The sequence below is a fragment of the Saccharomyces eubayanus genome, chromosome IV (assembly GCF_001298625.1).
Source record: "Saccharomyces eubayanus strain FM1318 chromosome IV, whole genome shotgun sequence".
Taxonomy (NCBI): Eukaryota; Fungi; Ascomycota; class Saccharomycetes; order Saccharomycetales; family Saccharomycetaceae; genus Saccharomyces; species Saccharomyces eubayanus.
Window position 1 is genome coordinate 477363 of NC_030979.1, and position 18191 is coordinate 495553.

An 18191-nucleotide genomic window follows, 5' to 3' on the forward strand; every position below is an offset into this window, starting at 1 on the left:
TTTTTTTTTTTTTTTTTTTTTTTAGCTATTCATTTATACTGTGAAGTCATATATTGAGTACCTCTATTTCCGTACTTGGTTATATACACAGTTAGAAACTGTAGGAAAAAGAAGTGCGCTGTTTACGCTTATTATATACAGTAAAGTCTACCAGATGACTTCTTCTCTTAGAATATACATTATATACACAAAAAATAGAACAATATAATAACATCCCGGTAACCATCCTAGTAATCAAATGACTGTATGGATATATATTCTTTTTTTTCATTGCGAAAGCATACTGTTATATATGCCTGTCGCATCGTCAATCGTCCATAATTTGTTGACTCCCTAATGATGGTATTTACCTTCACCTAGTGTCACTGACAAGACCAACAAGCTTACAGTCAACATTATGTAGCCAATGACCTCCCATCTAACGATGGTGGTCTGGGTGGGTTCGCAAATCCATTCGGCCAACCCCATGAATATAATAGCCCCTAAATTGCATGTAGTCAAATACTCAGCGGGAGCTTTACGGTTCAACTCTAGTACCGAAACCAGGTTTGGTAGTGTGCCAAAGAAAATTGCGCCGAGCAATGAAAACCAGAAGCTCTTGTCATTGTACAACAAGGAGATGGATTCCAAAGACCCGCGAGAGGGGAATTTAGGAATGAATGGCAAAAGCATGATCATACCGATGACACCGATCAGGGCCAAATGAGTGCTTTGCTTGACCAAGACAACGGCAGAGTTGTCGTTCTTAGAAATGTTGCTGCAAAACCAACGGTTCCATAACACGGCGAATGGGCCCATAACCAAAGCACCGAGACCGCAAATCAAGGCACCTTTCAACCTGTCAAACAAGAAGGGGTCTGTAAGTTCACCCGTATTAGGGTTAACAGACAGCTTGCCGGCGAGCATATCACAGGTAGCCTTTGTGTACGAGATGATCAAAATGCCAATGACGGCATTCATCATAATTAGGAAGTTACGGAACACATAGTTTTTCCTGGAGATCCCGCAAACACCGTAGAGAAGAGTGACAATTTCGAAAATGGCAGTGTTTTGTATCAGAGCAACATCAAATGCTGGCGATAAAGACAAAGCTAAGTTGTAAGTCAGGTTCGCTACAATCATTATTGAGGCCAACACTGTCAGCTTAGCTAAATACTTCATGCTGGCAACGGATATGATTTTTTGTTTTTGTTGTTGGATGGCAATGCGTGGTTGAGGGTCATCTAGTACGTGTGAGAACGTATCCACGTCGTCGTCCATAACGGACTCGGTATTAGTGCCGTTGAGCTCGAGGGTTCTGTTCGATTCTGAATCTGAGATAAACATCGGTCTCATGTTCTTCCAGAGTCGAGATGCAGGTACCAAGAGCAACCACGACGCAAAGTACATGAAGGTCAGATAGAAGGTCAGCGAGCCGTTGTTGCCATTGTCACCGTTAGCCTCGGGGGTCGCAACGGTGCTGTTGGCCCCCACGGGGACCTCCTTCCTAGATTGTATATTGGACAGACATTTCGTTTGAATCACGTAGCCTATTACGCTCGAAAACCATAGTAAAGTAGTAGACATGATTAACTCTAGACTGTATCTCTTATTGTGTTGACTCACCGGCTTCTAGCAGATCGCGTCCTTGCTAAATACCACCTCCGTATATCTTCTATTCTTTCTCTTTCTTATACACACATAGCCTCCTTTGGATGAGACGGCTATTTTCTCCCTCCGATACACTCCGGGTGACGCCGCGCTTATCGTCTATTGTTATAAGATGGGCTTTGTAGCATTATTGTTATATATACAAGACAGTACGTGAAGTCTACAGCCTCTATTTGAATAGGAAGGAGTACCACGCCTCCTTCTGCTTGGCGCGCTGCTCTGCAGGCACGTAGCTCTTGACATGCTGCACAATCTTGTCAACGCCCGTCTTCTCGTCGTAGTTCCTGCCCAGGGCGTCTACAAACTGGCCCTCGGGGTCCATGAGGTAGAAGAAGATGGAGTGGTCCACCAAGTAGTCCTGGCCTGGCTTGACGTTTGGTGGCGTGGAGAAGTACACCCTGTACTTCTTGCATGCGTTCTTCACCTCGTCGAACGTGCCCGTCAGTCCCAAGATGGAGGGATGGAAGTCGCTCAAGTACTCCTTCAAAACCGCTGGAGAGTCTCTTGCCGGGTCACAAGTGACAAAGAGAGGCTGCAGAGTGATACCGTGCTTAGACGACAAGTCGTTTAGCCACACGCCCAGCTGGTCCAGCTCATCGGGACAGATGTCGGGACAGTTGCTGAACCCAAAGTACAATATGGAAAACTTGCCGAGAAGATCTTTCTCTGTGAACTCATTACCGTTCATGTCCTCCAGATGGAAGGGCCCACCCAGAGAGGGCTTCCCGTACCCTCTATTCGCGTCTGCCTCCTTTTGAGTCTCGATTCTGTTCTTTTCCCTGTTGAAGAAGTACGAGATTGCCCCACCGACTGCGAGGAACAGGGCAATGGCCTTTCCCGTGGAAAACTCAATAGAACCCTCGCTCGCCCTCTTGTGGTCCTTTGGGATGGGTGCGCCGCCCACGGGAACTCTACTCAAGGGTTTCTTGTCGTTTGTTTGCCACAGGCCTGCCCTAGTGGAGAATCCCCTTTGAGTGAGCAATTTAGAGCCACTGCAACCCACGCTCGCGGCCCGCAGCTGTCTCATGGCACCGCACTGAAGCAGTCTTTGGTCGATACTTCTTGATAACCTAAGCATCTTGGTATGTTGTCGCCGTCTCTGTGTGCTTCGGCTTGTTTTGAAGGACCCTTCTTTTCCTTCTAGACGCCAATCAATCACAATAGACGCTATTATAGTGTTTCCTCTTTTCTCTGCTTTTTTGTCTTGGTGTTTATTTCCGCTTATTTCCGCTCGATAGGGTTAAATATATATAGTCAGGGCTTTGCTACTTGAAAAATACAAGCCCTATAAAGCCCTATTGTATGTTTACGTTTTTCCCCTTTGGGTATAATAGCATCGATATTGGAAATTGCAAAGCTTTAATTTAGTTTCAATTGGGAATTCGAGGCTTCACCCTTGGATGGGATCGTCATATTTAGTTATCGTGAACATTGCTGTCAGCAAGAAGAGATTTGTCACAAAGTGGATAAACAAACAAACACAAGTATAGCGTTATAGCAATAATGACAAGAAACCCGTTCATGGTGGAGCCTTCGAGTGGCTCTCCCGGCAGGCGTGGGGCTTCTAACCTTTCGAGGTTTTATACAAACACCAGCAGTAACCCCCGGTGGGCCAACGGCAGTTCGGAGAGCTTGGAGGAGGGCTACGAACAGTCAAACGTCTTTCAGGGTCTTCCTGTGTCTCCTTCCAGGGCCGCGCTAAGGTATTCTCCAGACCGTCGCCATAGGACTCAGTTCTATCGTGACAGTGCCCATAACTCCCCCGTTGCTCCCAACAGGTATGCTGCTAATTTGCAGGAGTCTCCGAAGAGACCAGGTGAAGCTGTTATACATCTGGGCGACGGCAGCAACCTTTATCCTCGCGAGAACACAGACTTACCGGTAGACCCCTACCACGTGTCTCCCCAACAACAGCCCAGCAACAACCTATTTGGTAGTGGCAGACTGTATTCTCAAAGCTCGAAGTATACAATGTCTACAACCTCCACCACGGCGCCTTCCCTGGGAGACGACGAGAAAGAGAAATACCTCACTTCCACCACATCATATGATGATCAGTCTACGATTTTCTCTGCAGACACCTTCAATGAAACTAAGTTTGAACTGAACCATCCGACAAGACAACAGTATGTAAGACGTGCTAATTCTGAGAGTAAAAGAAGAATGGTTTCAGACTTGCCTCCCCCCAGCAAGAAAAAGGCACTGTTGAAACTAGACAACCCAATTCCAAGAGGATTGCTAGACACTTTGCCCCGTAGAAACTCCCCAGAGTTTACAGAAATGAGATACACGGCTTGTACCGTTGAACCAGATGATTTCTTAAAGGAAGGTTACACTTTGCGGTTTGCGGAGATGAACAGGGAATGCCAAATCGCCATCTGTATCACAATGTATAACGAAGATAAGTACTCCTTGGCAAGAACCCTTCATTCGATCATGAAAAACGTTGCTCATCTTTGCAAACGTGAAAAATCTCATGTCTGGGGCCCCAATGGCTGGAAGAAAGTCTCTGTTATTTTAATTAGTGATGGTAGAGCCAAAGTCAATCAAGGATCTCTTGACTACTTGGCTGCTTTGGGTGTTTACCAAGAAGATATGGCCAAAGCCTCTGTTAATGGTGATCCCGTGAAGGCGCATATTTTCGAACTGACAACTCAGGTCTCCATCAATGCGGATCTGGATTACGTTTCCAAAGACATTGTCCCAGTACAGTTAGTCTTTTGTCTAAAAGAGGAAAACAAGAAAAAGATCAACTCTCATCGTTGGTTGTTCAATGCCTTCTGTCCCGTTTTGCAGCCCACCGTCGTCACTTTGGTCGATGTTGGTACGCGTTTGAACAATACCGCCATTTATCGGTTGTGGAAGGTGTTTGACATGGATTCAAACGTCGCTGGTGCCGCTGGTCAAATTAAGACTATGAAGGGTAAATGGGGATTGAAACTTTTCAATCCACTAGTCGCGTCGCAAAATTTTGAATACAAAATTTCGAACATTTTAGATAAACCATTGGAAAGTGTCTTCGGTTATATCTCGGTTCTTCCCGGTGCTTTATCCGCATACAGATACAGAGCTCTGAAAAATCATGACGATGGAACTGGACCCCTAAGGTCGTACTTCCTTGGTGAAACTCAAGAAGGTAGGGACCATGATGTCTTTACGGCAAATATGTATTTGGCTGAAGATAGAATTCTTTGTTGGGAATTGGTTGCCAAGAGAGATGCCAAATGGGTTTTGAAATATGTCAAAGAAGCCACTGGTGAGACTGATGTTCCTGAAGACGTTTCTGAGTTTATTTCTCAAAGAAGACGTTGGCTGAATGGTGCAATGTTTGCTGCAATTTATGCTCAATTACATTTCTATCAAATTTGGAAAACCAAACATTCCGTTGTACGTAAATTCTTCCTGCACATTGAGTTTCTTTACCAGTTTATCCAAATGCTATTTTCCTGGTTCTCCATTGCAAACTTTGTCCTTACCTTCTATTATTTGGCTGGCTCAATGAATCTAGTTATTAAACATGGTGAGGCTTTGTTCATTTTTTTCAAGTATTTGATCTTTTGTGATTTAGCAAGTTTGTTCATTATCTCTATGGGTAATAGGCCTCAAGGTGCAAAACATCTCTTCATTACGTCTATGATTATATTGTCTATTTGTTCCACATATTCATTGGTTTGCGGGTTTGTATTTGCCTTTAAGTCACTAACTTCTGGTACGGAATCACACAAAATATTCGTTGATATTGTTATCTCACTGTTGTCTACCTATGGTCTTTACTTTTTCTCATCCCTCATGTACCTGGATCCATGGCATATGTTTACATCATCCATACAATATTTTTTGACGCTTCCTGCCTTTACATGCACTCTACAAATTTTTGCCTTTTGCAATACGCACGATGTTTCGTGGGGTACTAAAGGTTCTACACAGGAGTCTAAACAATTATCTAAGGCCATTGTGGTGCAAGGTCCAGATGGTAAACAGATCGTGGAAACGGATTGGCCACAGGAAGTTGATAAGAAATTTTTGGAAATAAAAAGCCGCTTGAAAGAGCCTGATTTCGAAGAGTCAAGTGGTAACGAAAAGCAATCCAAGAATGACTATTACAGAGACATAAGAACCAGAATTGTGATGATATGGATGTTATCGAATTTAATACTAATCATGTCCATCATTCAAATTTTCACACCACAGGATACAGACAATGGTTACTTAATTTTCATTTTATGGTCGGTCGCTGCTTTAGCTGCCTTTAGAGTAGTCGGTTCTATGGGCTTCTTGTTCATGAAATACTTGCGTATAATCGTAAGTTACAGAAATAAAGTAGAAGATAGCGGATCTTGGGAAGTTTCCAAACTGGATTTGACTAAAGTCTTCCATAAAAAAGGTTAACATAGGTCATAATAATCAGTCTACCATTCAAAAAAATCTTTATTTTCTTTCCGGTCTTTTAATGTACCCATTACACCCATCTATTTCAAAATACTTTTGACATTTCTCGTCCAAACTTTTATATAAATATATATATATATATATATACCAATACCAAATATAATGTAGCATAATATAATGTTCTTTCTTTTAGTTCCGCTTGTTTGTTTTTTCCCTTTTTCACAGGGTTCTGTCGTAATGATTAGTGACGCCAAAAATGTATTGGGCGTTTTAGTCAATCCACCCATTAACAGACTCGGGGAGTCCTATGAATGAAAACGTGTCTTTGGAAACGTATTAATAGCTCGTTTAAACTGACTACGCTCAAGTTGTATTCATCGTTCTTCGTTGTATGAGAATCGTGATAATTATCTTGTATCTTGCAGACCTCAAAGCTTAGAGCCATGCTTACTAGAGGCGAAGAACATCGTAAAAATGATTATATTTGAATTCGATCTGATGACATTTGAGAGATACAGAGCAGAGCTGCGTACTCCATATTGATGTCTGCAAGCATTATATGGGTGATTGAACTAATCACGTGATAATTAACCAATGAACGGCAAGCAACTCCGCGAGGCACCCGGATCGCAATAGCGATTAAGGACAAACTGGGAAGGGAGATGCTTAGTTGATAATCATTAAAGTCAAGGAAGAAGAAACTTTAGAACCGCTACAGTATTATTACAAGACAAACAATCGAAGACGAGTAGGAATCGTTATCCTTTTAGCTAGTAGCCATGTTGTCAAGAATCGTCTCTAACAATGCAATGCGTTCTGTGATGTGCCATCAAGCACAAGCGGGCATTCTCTACAAGACTAATCCAGTTAGAACTTATGCTACTTTGAAAGAAGTGGAAATGCGTTTGAAATCCATTAAAAATATCGAGAAAATTACAAAGACTATGAAGATTGTCGCATCTACCAGATTAAGTAAAGCTGAAAAAGCTAAAATTTCTGCCAAGAAGATGGATGAAGCTGAACAGTTATTTTACAAGAACGCGGAAACCAAGAATTTGGACGTCGAGGCCACCGAATCCACCACTCCTAAAGAATTGATTGTTGCTATCACCTCTGATAAGGGATTGTGTGGTTCCATCCACTCTCAATTGGCTAAAGCTGTAAGAAGACATTTGAATAATCAGCCAAATGCTGATATAGTTACCATTGGTGATAAAATCAAAATGCAACTTTTGAGAACAAATCCTGACAACATCAAGTTGTCTATCAACGGTATTGGTAAGGATGCCCCAACTTTCCAAGAATCTGCATTAATTGCTGATAAATTATTGAGTATATTGAAAGCTGGTACCTATCCAAAGATCTCCATTTTCTACAATGATCCAGTGTCTTCTATATCATTTGAACCTGCCGAAAAACCAATCTTCAACGCAAAGACCATTGAACAGTCTCCATCATTTGGTAAATTTGAAATTGACGCAGACGCAAACGTCCCAACAGATTTATTTGAATACACTTTGGCCAACCAAATGTTGACAGCAATGGCTCAAGGTTACGCTGCTGAGATTTCTGCGAGAAGAAACGCTATGGATAACGCTTCCAAGAATGCTGGTGACATGATCAACCGTTACTCTATCTTGTATAACAGAACAAGACAAGCTGTCATTACTAATGAATTAGTTGATATTATTACCGGTGCTTCCTCTTTGGGCTGATCGAAGATCTTCTTGCACAGCCTCCTTATTTGACGTTGTTTTTGTAGAAGATGAAACGAATTTTGACTTGATGAGACAAAGTACATATCCAAAGAAAAACCATAAATAAAAAAGAAAAGATAATAAATATCAAATACTACTATATATTCAGGTAAAAACACAAAAAAATATAACATTTTTGAAACATTTCTTATGAGTCCTTCTTCCTTTGTTTTTTTTCTTCCGACCGTATAATGGTTTCATACACGTCTCAGCTAATGTCACGGCTAATACAGATATGAAACTGGCTGATAAAAAAAATAGTAGTTTACAGTATTTATAAATGAAAAGAATGGCAAGTCTATTTACAGGATTCTCTTGTCAACTTCCATATATGCCTTTCTCTTACTCATTCCTTCAGAGAGCAAAAAGAAAGAAAAAACAAGCAGTAATAAAAGCAATATGGTTGTTATTTCAGTAATTTGGTTCTTTACCAAACGTATGCCCAGAATATTTGCATTGATCTTTAACATAATCACAATATTTCTTTTGATTTTCCTTCTAATCGGTTGCTATAATCCGACAAACGTGTCAACTTTCTTAGTCAAGTACACGTTTGATGAGAGCTCGCCCTTCTATTCAATCATCGAAAAGTCATATGAAAAATCAAACACAACGTTGGGGCTGGAAAACGTCATTATAAGATCCGGCTATATGGGTGTTTGTATTGACAAAATACCCTCACAATATAGTGCATACAATAACATGACCACATCTTCCAATACAATCTGTTATCCGAGAAAAGATTTAAGCTCCGTTCCTTTGTATAAAGACTTGGAAATCCAATTATCCAATATTGCATCTTCCGGTTCCAAATCACAGTCTAGTGTTGTTTTAGATATTTTGAAGTTAGCGCAACTAACATCCGTTAACGTTTTACATCCATATATCTTGATGGCCACTATAATCTTAACGATCCTGATGTTTTTATTCATTGTGTATGTAACCGTTCCTAAGCTACCATTCAAATTATTTGTTAATAGATTTTTGTTGCTGCTAAGCCCGGCCTTAGTCTTAACATGGGGACTTGGAGCTATGTGGACACACGTGGGTATAAATGGTAGTTATAGATTAGTTCCCTCTGCAAGCATGAATATAATTGATGTTAAAAAAGGTAAGAAAGCAGCGACAATGGCATGGTTCAGTTTTGCATTCTTGTTATTGGATAGCACTATTTTATGGCTAATATATCTGAGAGATAGGAAAAGCTTAAAAGAGGAGATCGACAACGTCCCATGTGCACAGAATAGGTACAACAATTATACTTCTTCGGATTCGTCTACGTTGCACTCCAAGGTATAGTTTTTTTTGTTTTTTTCAAAAGTATATAGGTTTTTATCAGAAACTTTAGCATACCCATAACCTCAAATAAAAAATTAGTAGCCATAAAATAGCACGGTTAAGCATAAAGTACTCAGGTTTTATATTAATTTTATTTGTTTACTGTCACATCAACGAGTGACAAAAAAACATAACGCGGGTTTTTCGCAAAATGAAACAAAGGTTTTGGAATTTTCGCTAGTGTAATAAGAATTGCTACAGTAAAAAAATAAAGTACCTGAGGATCTTTGTTTGTGAAACTGCCTGAACATTCGATTATATCCAAGTATATTCGCTTGACTATCACTAAGCTGTAAATAACGACCATGTCTCCCGTACAGGTTGTCATTTTCGTTCTAACGAGGATTTTCCTACTATTTTTTAGGTTGATTAAAATAATTGTAACCCCTATTCAAAAACCGCTTGGTTACTTATTCGGTGATTATTTCGAGGAATTAGATCGTAAACACGGGTTCAAGGAGGACTGGTATATTATCCCTTACTTTTTGAAAGGTGTATTTTGTTATATTCTTTCTGTGAGAAGACACAGGTTCCAAAACTGGTACCTGTTTATTAAGCAGGTCCAACAAAATGGTGACCATCCAGCTATTAGTTACGCCCGTCCCTTGGCTGAAAAGGGTGAATTTCAATTAGAAACTTACACATACAGTGAAACTTACGATATAGTGTTAAGACTATCCCATATCTTGCATTCTAACTATAATGTTCAAGCCGGTGACTACGTGGCAATTGATTGTACTAATAAACCCCTTTTCGTATTCTTATGGCTTTCCATGTGGAACATTGGTGCCATTCCAGCTTTCTTGAATTACAACACTAAGGGTACTCCGTTGGTGCACTCTCTAAAAATTTCCAATATTACGCAGGTGTTTATTGACCCTGATGCCAGTAAACCAATTAGTGAGTCGGAAGAAGAAATCAAGAACGCACTTCCCAATATTAAACTAAATTATTTCGAGGAACAAGACTTGATGCGTCAACTTTTGAACCCACAATCACCCGAATTCTTACAAGAAGATGACGTAAGGACACCATTAAGTCTAACTGATTTCCAACCTTCCATGTTAATTTACACGTCTGGGACAACAGGCTTGCCCAAATCTGCCATTATGTCTTGGAGGAAATCTTCTGTAGGTTGTCAAATGTTTGGTCATGTTCTACATATGAATAACGAAAGTACTGTTTTTACAGCCATGCCATTGTTCCATTCCACTGCTGCATTATTGGGTGCATGTGCAATCCTGTCCAAAGGTGGTTGCATTGCTTTATCGCATAAGTTCTCTGCGAGTACGTTTTGGAAGCAAGTCTATTTAACAGAAGCTACGCATATTCAATACGTCGGTGAAGTGTGTAGGTACCTTTTACATACTCCAGTTTCCAAATACGAAAGGATGCATAAGGTGAAGGTTGCTTACGGTAACGGCTTGAGACCTGACATTTGGCAAGATTTCAGAAAAAGGTTCAATATAGAAGTTATCGGTGAATTTTATGCCGCAACGGAAGCTCCTTTCGCCACAACCACGTTTCAAAGGGGTGAGTTTGGAGTTGGTGCTTGCAGAAACTACGGTACCATCATTCAATGGTTTTTGTCGTTTCAACAAACACTGGTGAGAATGGATCCAAATGACGATTCTGTTATTTATAGGAACTCTAAGGGTCTCTGTGAAGTGGCCCCTGTTGGCGAGCCAGGTGAAATGTTAATGAAAATTTTTTTCCCTCGAAAGCCAGAAACCTCATTCCAAGGGTATCTTGGTAATGCCAAGGAGACAAAATCAAAGGTTCTGAGGAATGTTTTCAAACACGGCGATGCCTGGTATAGATGCGGTGATCTGCTGAAAGCTGATAAGTATGGACTATGGTATTTTCTTGATAGAATGGGTGACACTTTTAGGTGGAAATCCGAAAATGTTTCTACCACCGAGGTAGAAGATCAGTTAACTGCCACTAACAAAGAGCAATACGCGCAAGTTGTTGTGGTTGGTATCAAAGTACCTAAATATGAAGGTAGAGCAGGTTTTGCCGTGATTAAGTTAGTCGATAACTCTATTGATATTGCCACAAAGATTCGGCTTTTAAACGATTCTTTAAGCCGATTAAGTCTACCGTCTTATGCAATGCCATTGTTTGTTAAATTTGTGAATGAAATCAAGATGACCGATAATCACAAAGTTTTGAAAAAGCTTTATAGAGAGCAAAAATTACCAAAGGGTTTAGATGGAAATGACACCATTTTTTGGCTAAAAAATTATAAACGTTATGAAGTCTTAACTACTGAAGATTGGGAAGCCATTGATGCTCAAACAATAAAATTATAACTTGACATTTTTGGATTTGGGTACGGCATTTTTCTCATAAATAGTTTGTATATATACACAATGCTGATAAAGGAAATAACGAGGTTTATATCTATCTATATACATAAAAGAAGAAAAGAATTATTAATTTAGAAAAACAAGACGAAGAGTTTATAGACTAACCAAAGTGTCGTCAAAGCTGGTAGTATCAATATCTTGGTTATTTCAATAAGGTTTATCTTGAAGCTATCAGTAACCGAATGGTTTATTTCGGCATCAGTTATAAACGAACCTGTCGAATAGTACTTTTCCATTAAAACGTCTTTCTCACCCCAGATTTTATACAACCAATTTGAGAATTCGTTTTCATCATTCAATGGAATATCGTCGACATTAAATGCTCTGATATGAATATCAACTAACTTGGGATATCTTCCTTCTAAAAAAATGCTCTTGAACCCATATACCTGCTCACCGTATTCCTCTTTTTTTAAACCGGAGTAACCAATTGTTATATCATAAAGAACCTCAACACTTGGTTTTAACTGTTGTAATGAGAATCTTAATCCTGTAGAATGTGGTAATAAAACGTTCTTGAATGGTTCTTTCCCAATTTTTGCAGCGTATTTAGCGCTCTTTTGTCGGGTATCAGCACTGAGATTTGTACCTTCAGGAAAGAGGACTAAATTATACGGCCAAAGGATCTGTTCTGGGTCAACAATTTCAGGATTCCATATGCTCTCTCCCTCCTCAGTTATACGTTCAGGGGACTTCCCAGCAAGTGATCCAATACCTCTCGCATTCGAATCAATGCCGGCAAGGCTATTGCTCATGGTGATTTTGTCTTGTGCCCACTTTCTACTCATAAAGATGAAGTTATAGTTTCTCATACCATAACCAAGAATTGGAATAGACGCTAATGATTTTTTCAAGATGATGAACACATTGGCTGCTAAGTTTGAAGTATAAGCTAACCACCATAAAAAGATCCAATCTGTGTATATTTGGTGATTACAAATGGCCACTGAATTGCTTTTTAGATGGGAGAGAATTCTATTTTCCTTTAAGTCTTTAAAAAACGTCCCTTTGGGAATAGTGGCATTCTCCGTAGTAATTCTCACAGCAGATGGCGCGACAACATGCAAAATGGATGATAATAAGACAATAAACAGTCTTTTGGTTTCATTAAGACCACTTTGCCTTCTTATAGCATTCCTACAATAAATAGTCTTATAAGTTACTTGAAGGAACAAAAGAACAATACACCCCTGGAAGAAAACTAATAAAGAAATACCTGGGACGACAACTTTCCTAATATTACGATTTATCTTGTTATGCAGCATCGATTTTTTGTCCTTTTATTAAACAACTCTAAACAATCAATTTTTTTCATCTTTCTCTTTTGTTGGCTAGCGTTTCTTGGTGAGTTTTTGAATTTATAATAATTTTTCCGGAGAGTTTTCCGCCTCATGTTAAGATTAAACACAGACTAAGGATATTTCTACGATTTTCGTTTGATAATGGCCTAACTACATATGTGCATGATATTGTCTAAACTAGATTAAATTACACGTATTAATTCAAGCCCTTGAAATAATACAATCTCACGCTTTTATTTTTTTTGACGATGTGATCAGTCAACTTTATCATACAGTCTTTGTAAATCATAGTTCTCTCTCCAGTAATCACCATGCTTTTTCAATATAACGAGTACACTGCTTGCACCTAGGACGATAAAGGCTAACATCGTGAAGGCCCAACCAGTGCCCATACCGTTTATCATCGGCGTGGTGACAAATACAGCTGTTGCGGCCAATATTTGTCTGATGAGATTATTCAATGCAACACCTGTGGCACCCTTTCCTGGCAAAGAATCAACCAGATAAGAAAGAGTAGCTCCAATGGTCATCATAGCGGCATATCCAAAAAGAGCTGTTCCGATGAGCGGTGTTACCCAATGACATTTTTTGTCCAAGCACCAGCCAAAGATTAAAAGCGCGATGGGGAATGATATTACAGATGTAACCACATTCCATGATATACGGGCTTCAGGAGCAAGAATTCCATATTTCTCTTTGTACCTTTTCAAAAGCATGTCTACCCAACGACCCCCATAAATAGAGGCAAAAAGGTAAGTTATTGAGTTTGGAATATACAGGAGACCAATGTATAACGGTTTAAAATTGTAAGGAGGCCTTGAATACTTATATTCCACTGTCATGTTAACAAAGTATACGGTTGAAAAGGAAATCGCAGAAAATGTTATGGCAAGTGCCACAGGTGGGTATTGTAGGAAGTATAACGATTTAAGAGGTTTAATAAAATAAACGAAAAAGGTGTCCCAGCACTTTCTCACCGCGGATATTTCCCTAGGAGCAATTTCGCTCCCATTTTTGGATAGTACTTGTTTGACTTGTTCTTCTAAGTTGGTTTGTAATTTTCTAAGACTGTTTTCACGAATTGATCTTGCTAATTTTGGATCTGTTGACCTGATTCTCGTAACTTGAGCTGTTGTTGCATCAATACCGCTATCGTCCAATTGGTACTCATACATGCTTCTACTCGCCTCTGTATAAATTCGTTGCAATTGATTTTCCCTTGATGGCCCATCATACGCAACATGGCTACCTGGACTTTCTAAATCTAAAGAATCTTGACCATCTACCTCTCTAACATAGTTGTGCTTCTCAGTGGATAGTGAGGCAATTCGATTTTCTGTTTGTTCCAATTCGTCTTCTTCTTCTGGCTGATAATTTTCTTGTCCTTCCCCATATTTATTGCGATCTATTTGAACACGCCTCTCTGCCAAAATTTGAGCAATGGCACTTTTAGAGTCTTGTTTTCTTAAAGTTTCAGGCAGCAGTACAGTCAAAAGAATAACATTACACCCAGATAAAATGACCATGAACCATTGAGTGGATCTCCACGGCCAACGGTTCACCAACAGAGAACCAATGATTGGAGATAAAAGTGGGGCTAATAGTGGCCCGAGGTAATAATAACTTAAGTTCTTACCTCTATCTTCACTTATGTATAAATCAGCAACCGTCCCAGCACCAACACTTTGGACGCTAGCAGAAGCGGCTCCACAAAGCATTCTTAATGCAATAAACGAGTTAATATCAGGAGCCAAGGCAGATCCGATGCTAAATGCAAACAGCAATGCAAAAGAGGTGATGTAGGTGGTCCTTCTCCCCTCCAACTCGGACAGGGACGACCACCATAATGGGAAAACACCAAGGCTTAACAAATATACACCAATCGATACGTTCACCATGATTACTGGAGTTTTGTATTCAGTTGTGATTGCATTGATCGCTGGAAAAATAATCGATGTACCCATGGGGCCCATCATTGAAGAAAATGCAATTAAAAAGACAATCATTTTTTTCATCATTGGCGGATAGTCCCTTGCATCTTTGAATTCGGGTATGATGGCAAGTTGGGGTAGCAGCCCCCTACGTTCATTTCTTGGAACAACATAATCCTTATTCTTGAGTCTATTTAGCTGGTTCCCGTTCTGACCATGACCGTTCGATGTCGTGGTATCCAAATTGGCCTTTTCATCGGCATAGTCAGTGCCCCCTCTGTGCGGACTGCTGCTGCTGCTATCCCCGCCATGCATTCTAACTTGGTTATCAGGTAATGAAGTGTCCGAGTCATTACTTCTCAAAGATCCTATATCCGACTGTCTACTTGAAGTTTGCATGTTTATCAGTTTCTAGAGTTGGTCTCTTGCATAAGGAAAAAAAGGTTAGAAAGAAGTGAATCCATATGCGTTCAGCTTTGCTCTTCTTTAACACACAAACACACGAGTTACAAAGTTTGGTGGTACCTTATCTGGAGCTCATTATCTTTCGATGGTGAGTGCGATCGCACTGGTTCAGATCTGGAATGAGATGATTAGTCCTCACATCCCTAAAGATAGACTGAGTTACTAATGAGTGCGGGAAACACCGAGTTTTTCCGATACGGCGCAAAAGAGAATTGAGCAGGAATAATAGGTGGGCATCGGCACATACGTAGCATCATAAGATAGGGCAATCGCCGATAGTAGTTGGTATTTACAATGACTCATACTCGGCTATATAAAATTATATAGGCAATTCCACTAGGCTGTGCGTTTTTCGGGCTTTTCGTATATACAAGTGACAATGGTATTACAGCTGGTAAGCAATTTGATGAACGTTGCTATGCTGGCCAAACATGAGTCCATTTTGTTCCATGGCTCTAAGCGCCCAGCTTTTGTAGTATCCACCAGGTTTGAAGTAGAAGAAAATTTGGCTAGTTGGAATGAGTTTTCGTTTATAGTTTCGGCTATTAGATTGCTAATTTCGTAATAATTATATCCGCACGCATTCTTAAACGCAACCTCGGATGGGAGAACAACGGCGGATAATACAGCATCTACTCCCAGCTTGGTCATAAAATCGGGTTCGTTAGCTTTCAGCCTGCTCAAGCCTGGAACCGCCTTTAGTAAAGATATACCATGGCTGGGAATGAACCCTTTGGCTAGCCCATGGCATAAGCTGTTATTCAAGAAGTTTTCCAGTGTGTTTCTTCTCTGGTCGATTTCGACTTCATTATGCCCGCCAATTTTTAAGGTAACTGTCTGCTGCAGGAAAGACTGTGAAGCTTCGTTTTGGTTTGATTCGAAATCAATTGCATTATATAAAAACGCCTCACCTGTGGTTGCCTTCATAGACTCAACATTGCCATAATATTTGTCTGCACACATTTTGCTTGGCACCAATGGACTGTACTCGGGAGAGTAAATGCTATCATATCCACAAGGCAACCGTAAGAATTTTATGAAATCGTGGTTTTCTTGTAATGCTAGGTTTTTGTTTGCTTTTTCTGAGTACTTCATGATAATTGTTCGGCTCTCGTTGTTTTCTCTCTTATTCCTGTTATTGTTGATCGTAATCGATGTCAGTGCATCACCTGTGCAATCTCCACTGACAATCAAAAGAACAGACTTCTTCAAGTTTCGCGCATACGTTATAGTGGGTAAAATCTTACTGGCGTCTCGTAGTGTTCCGTCATACATGAGAACCAGCATTTTCTTATCAACGGAAACTAATTTCTTGTTAGGCAACTCTAGAGATCTTAGGTACGCTTCATTGGTATCTAATATACCGGCGGGATATTTCCAACCTTTGGAGACATCAATCTCATCGTATGTTTTATTGCCATTTATGACTCGAACAATATCGTCTGAGAATAGTTGGTAATTGACGGCTCGTAAGACATTCTTTACGCTTTGACTATCTAAAGATGACATAGTAAACTGGTCCACTAGGGCATCGATATCGTTTTGCCCTTTCACCATTATTTTATTTTGCTCGAGAAAACCCCTAATATATTGTAACCCAATTTCGATACCACTAACTACTTCTCTTTCGGGATATTTAAAATAATACTCCAGTAATGAAGATGCCAAAGATGTCGAATTTAGTGTCAAGTTATCGCGAGTGCAATCCAAGAATAGCTGAAGACCAACTTTTCCCAACTTTCGAGAGCTATCTAGTTGAAGTTCTGTATTAGTAACCTCATCTACCTGTAATGAATCCAAGAACTCTCGAAGAACGTTCTGCAGTCTCATGGTGTCCTGTGAACTAACGACTTGCGGCTTTGATTTATATTTGGGTTCATATATTAATGTCTTGTTGTAAGAGGATGACGATATTATTTTATCCAACAGCTTTATACCGGAGAGTACATCTCTGAGTACCTGAAGATTTTTCGTCTTGTAAACAGGCGTGTGTAAAGTCTTTATTGTACATTTTGCTCGATAATTTCCCAGTTTTTTTAAACAATTTCTCAGCATTCTCTATAAAGCATAGGCAGCGTTTGTGTTGCAATGATTTGAATGGAATGTTTTGAATGTAAGACTCGTTCACTAGTAAACTTGTCTCTCTTAAAATGTAATCCATATTTACCCTTAAACCCACATTTTTTCAAAACCATAACAGATTTTTCGTCTCGCAAATTTGAAAATCTAAAAAATATCTGTTCAAATACTGGAAACCGCCCAAAAAACATAAAAGATAGACCCACAGACACATTGCTCTATACAGCAGTGTGTCTAAATAACGGTGCCACTGCATTTTTGATGATTTCCCAGTTACGTGTGGGGAGGCTCATTGAATGAAAAACTGGTGGAACCGAAATTGAAAATACAACGGAGTAATTCATAAATAAATGAATTAAGAAATCGGTTGCATTTGCCCTTAAAACCTTTGAAGGACTAGGTTGGTGGGCTCCTTTATATCATGTTTGTGACAGAGGGAGCCTGCAGGAGGAATCTGTTCGAATACCTTGGTAGTATTTTTAGGGGTACATTTTTTATGTTTATTTTTCATTTCCTTGAATATTTTCTTATTGCTATTTTAACTCAAAAAAGTATTTATCTGCTGTAAACGCATAAAAAAACATTTCAATTTACAAACTCTCGCTTTTTTGACAAACAGGTTTAATTGATTGAAGATCAAAAATACGAAATTGAAACAAACATATTCATTTCCTGGCTTAACAGGTTCAAGTCAAATTTACCCCTTTGTAGGCCACTCTTACCAAAACTGCGAACGAAGTTGATGATAACTGTAAATGAACATTTCACTGAGTATATTGATAAATAATGGTGAGATTAATGTCCGCTTCAATTTCAAAAAAAAAAAAAGAGAGTTTGATCCAACCGAGGTTCGAACTCGGGATCTTCGCCGTGTAAAGGCGACGTCTTGAACCACTGGACCATTGGACC

The 18191-nt window shown here is 39.7% G+C and overlaps 9 protein-coding genes and 1 non-coding gene across 10 annotated transcripts; 4 read left to right on the forward strand and 6 right to left on the reverse strand.

Annotated features, from left to right (window-relative positions):
* Positions 1-333: 333 nt before the first annotated feature.
* CSG2 (mannosylinositol phosphorylceramide synthase regulatory subunit) lies at positions 334-1566 on the reverse strand (the record flags this gene model as incomplete). Its single annotated transcript, XM_018364276.1, has 1 exon — positions 334-1566. One exon carries the CDS (start codon positions 1564-1566, stop codon positions 334-336), a length of 1233 nt encoding a protein of 410 aa, XP_018223077.1.
* A 253-nt stretch (positions 1567-1819) lies between these two features.
* Positions 1820-2728, reverse strand: SCO1 (Cu-binding protein SCO1; the record flags this gene model as incomplete). Its single annotated transcript, XM_018364277.1, has 1 exon — positions 1820-2728. The coding sequence occupies one exon, from the start codon at positions 2726-2728 to the stop codon at positions 1820-1822; it is 909 nt and encodes a 302-aa protein (XP_018223078.1).
* Positions 2729-3153: 425 nt separating this feature from the next.
* CHS2 (chitin synthase CHS2) lies at positions 3154-6039 on the forward strand (the record flags this gene model as incomplete). Its single annotated transcript, XM_018364278.1, has 1 exon — positions 3154-6039. The coding sequence occupies one exon, from the start codon at positions 3154-3156 to the stop codon at positions 6037-6039; it is 2886 nt and encodes a 961-aa protein (XP_018223079.1).
* Positions 6040-6818: 779 nt separating this feature from the next.
* Positions 6819-7754, forward strand: ATP3 (F1F0 ATP synthase subunit gamma; the record flags this gene model as incomplete). Its single annotated transcript, XM_018364279.1, has 1 exon — positions 6819-7754. The coding sequence occupies one exon, from the start codon at positions 6819-6821 to the stop codon at positions 7752-7754; it is 936 nt and encodes a 311-aa protein (XP_018223080.1).
* Positions 7755-8195: 441 nt separating this feature from the next.
* On the forward strand, positions 8196-9095 carry FIG1 (Fig1p; the record flags this gene model as incomplete). Its single annotated transcript, XM_018364280.1, has 1 exon — positions 8196-9095. One exon carries the CDS (start codon positions 8196-8198, stop codon positions 9093-9095), a length of 900 nt encoding a protein of 299 aa, XP_018223081.1.
* Positions 9096-9439: 344 nt separating this feature from the next.
* Positions 9440-11449, forward strand: FAT1 (long-chain fatty acid transporter FAT1; the record flags this gene model as incomplete). Its single annotated transcript, XM_018364281.1, has 1 exon — positions 9440-11449. The coding sequence occupies one exon, from the start codon at positions 9440-9442 to the stop codon at positions 11447-11449; it is 2010 nt and encodes a 669-aa protein (XP_018223082.1).
* Positions 11450-11577: 128 nt separating this feature from the next.
* Positions 11578-12771, reverse strand: CST26 (putative acyltransferase; the record flags this gene model as incomplete). The annotated part of the gene is made up of 1 exon (XM_018364282.1): positions 11578-12771. The coding sequence occupies one exon, from the start codon at positions 12769-12771 to the stop codon at positions 11578-11580; it is 1194 nt and encodes a 397-aa protein (XP_018223083.1).
* Positions 12772-13061: 290 nt separating this feature from the next.
* On the reverse strand, positions 13062-15137 carry QDR3 (Qdr3p; the record flags this gene model as incomplete). Its single annotated transcript, XM_018364283.1, has 1 exon — positions 13062-15137. One exon carries the CDS (start codon positions 15135-15137, stop codon positions 13062-13064), a length of 2076 nt encoding a protein of 691 aa, XP_018223084.1.
* Positions 15138-15539: 402 nt separating this feature from the next.
* On the reverse strand, positions 15540-17258 carry TCM62 (Tcm62p; the record flags this gene model as incomplete). The annotated part of the gene is made up of 1 exon (XM_018364284.1): positions 15540-17258. One exon carries the CDS (start codon positions 17256-17258, stop codon positions 15540-15542), a length of 1719 nt encoding a protein of 572 aa, XP_018223085.1.
* Positions 17259-18117: 859 nt separating this feature from the next.
* DI49_1074 lies at positions 18118-18191 on the reverse strand. The gene has a single exon. It is a non-coding gene; the product is annotated as a tRNA-Val (tRNA).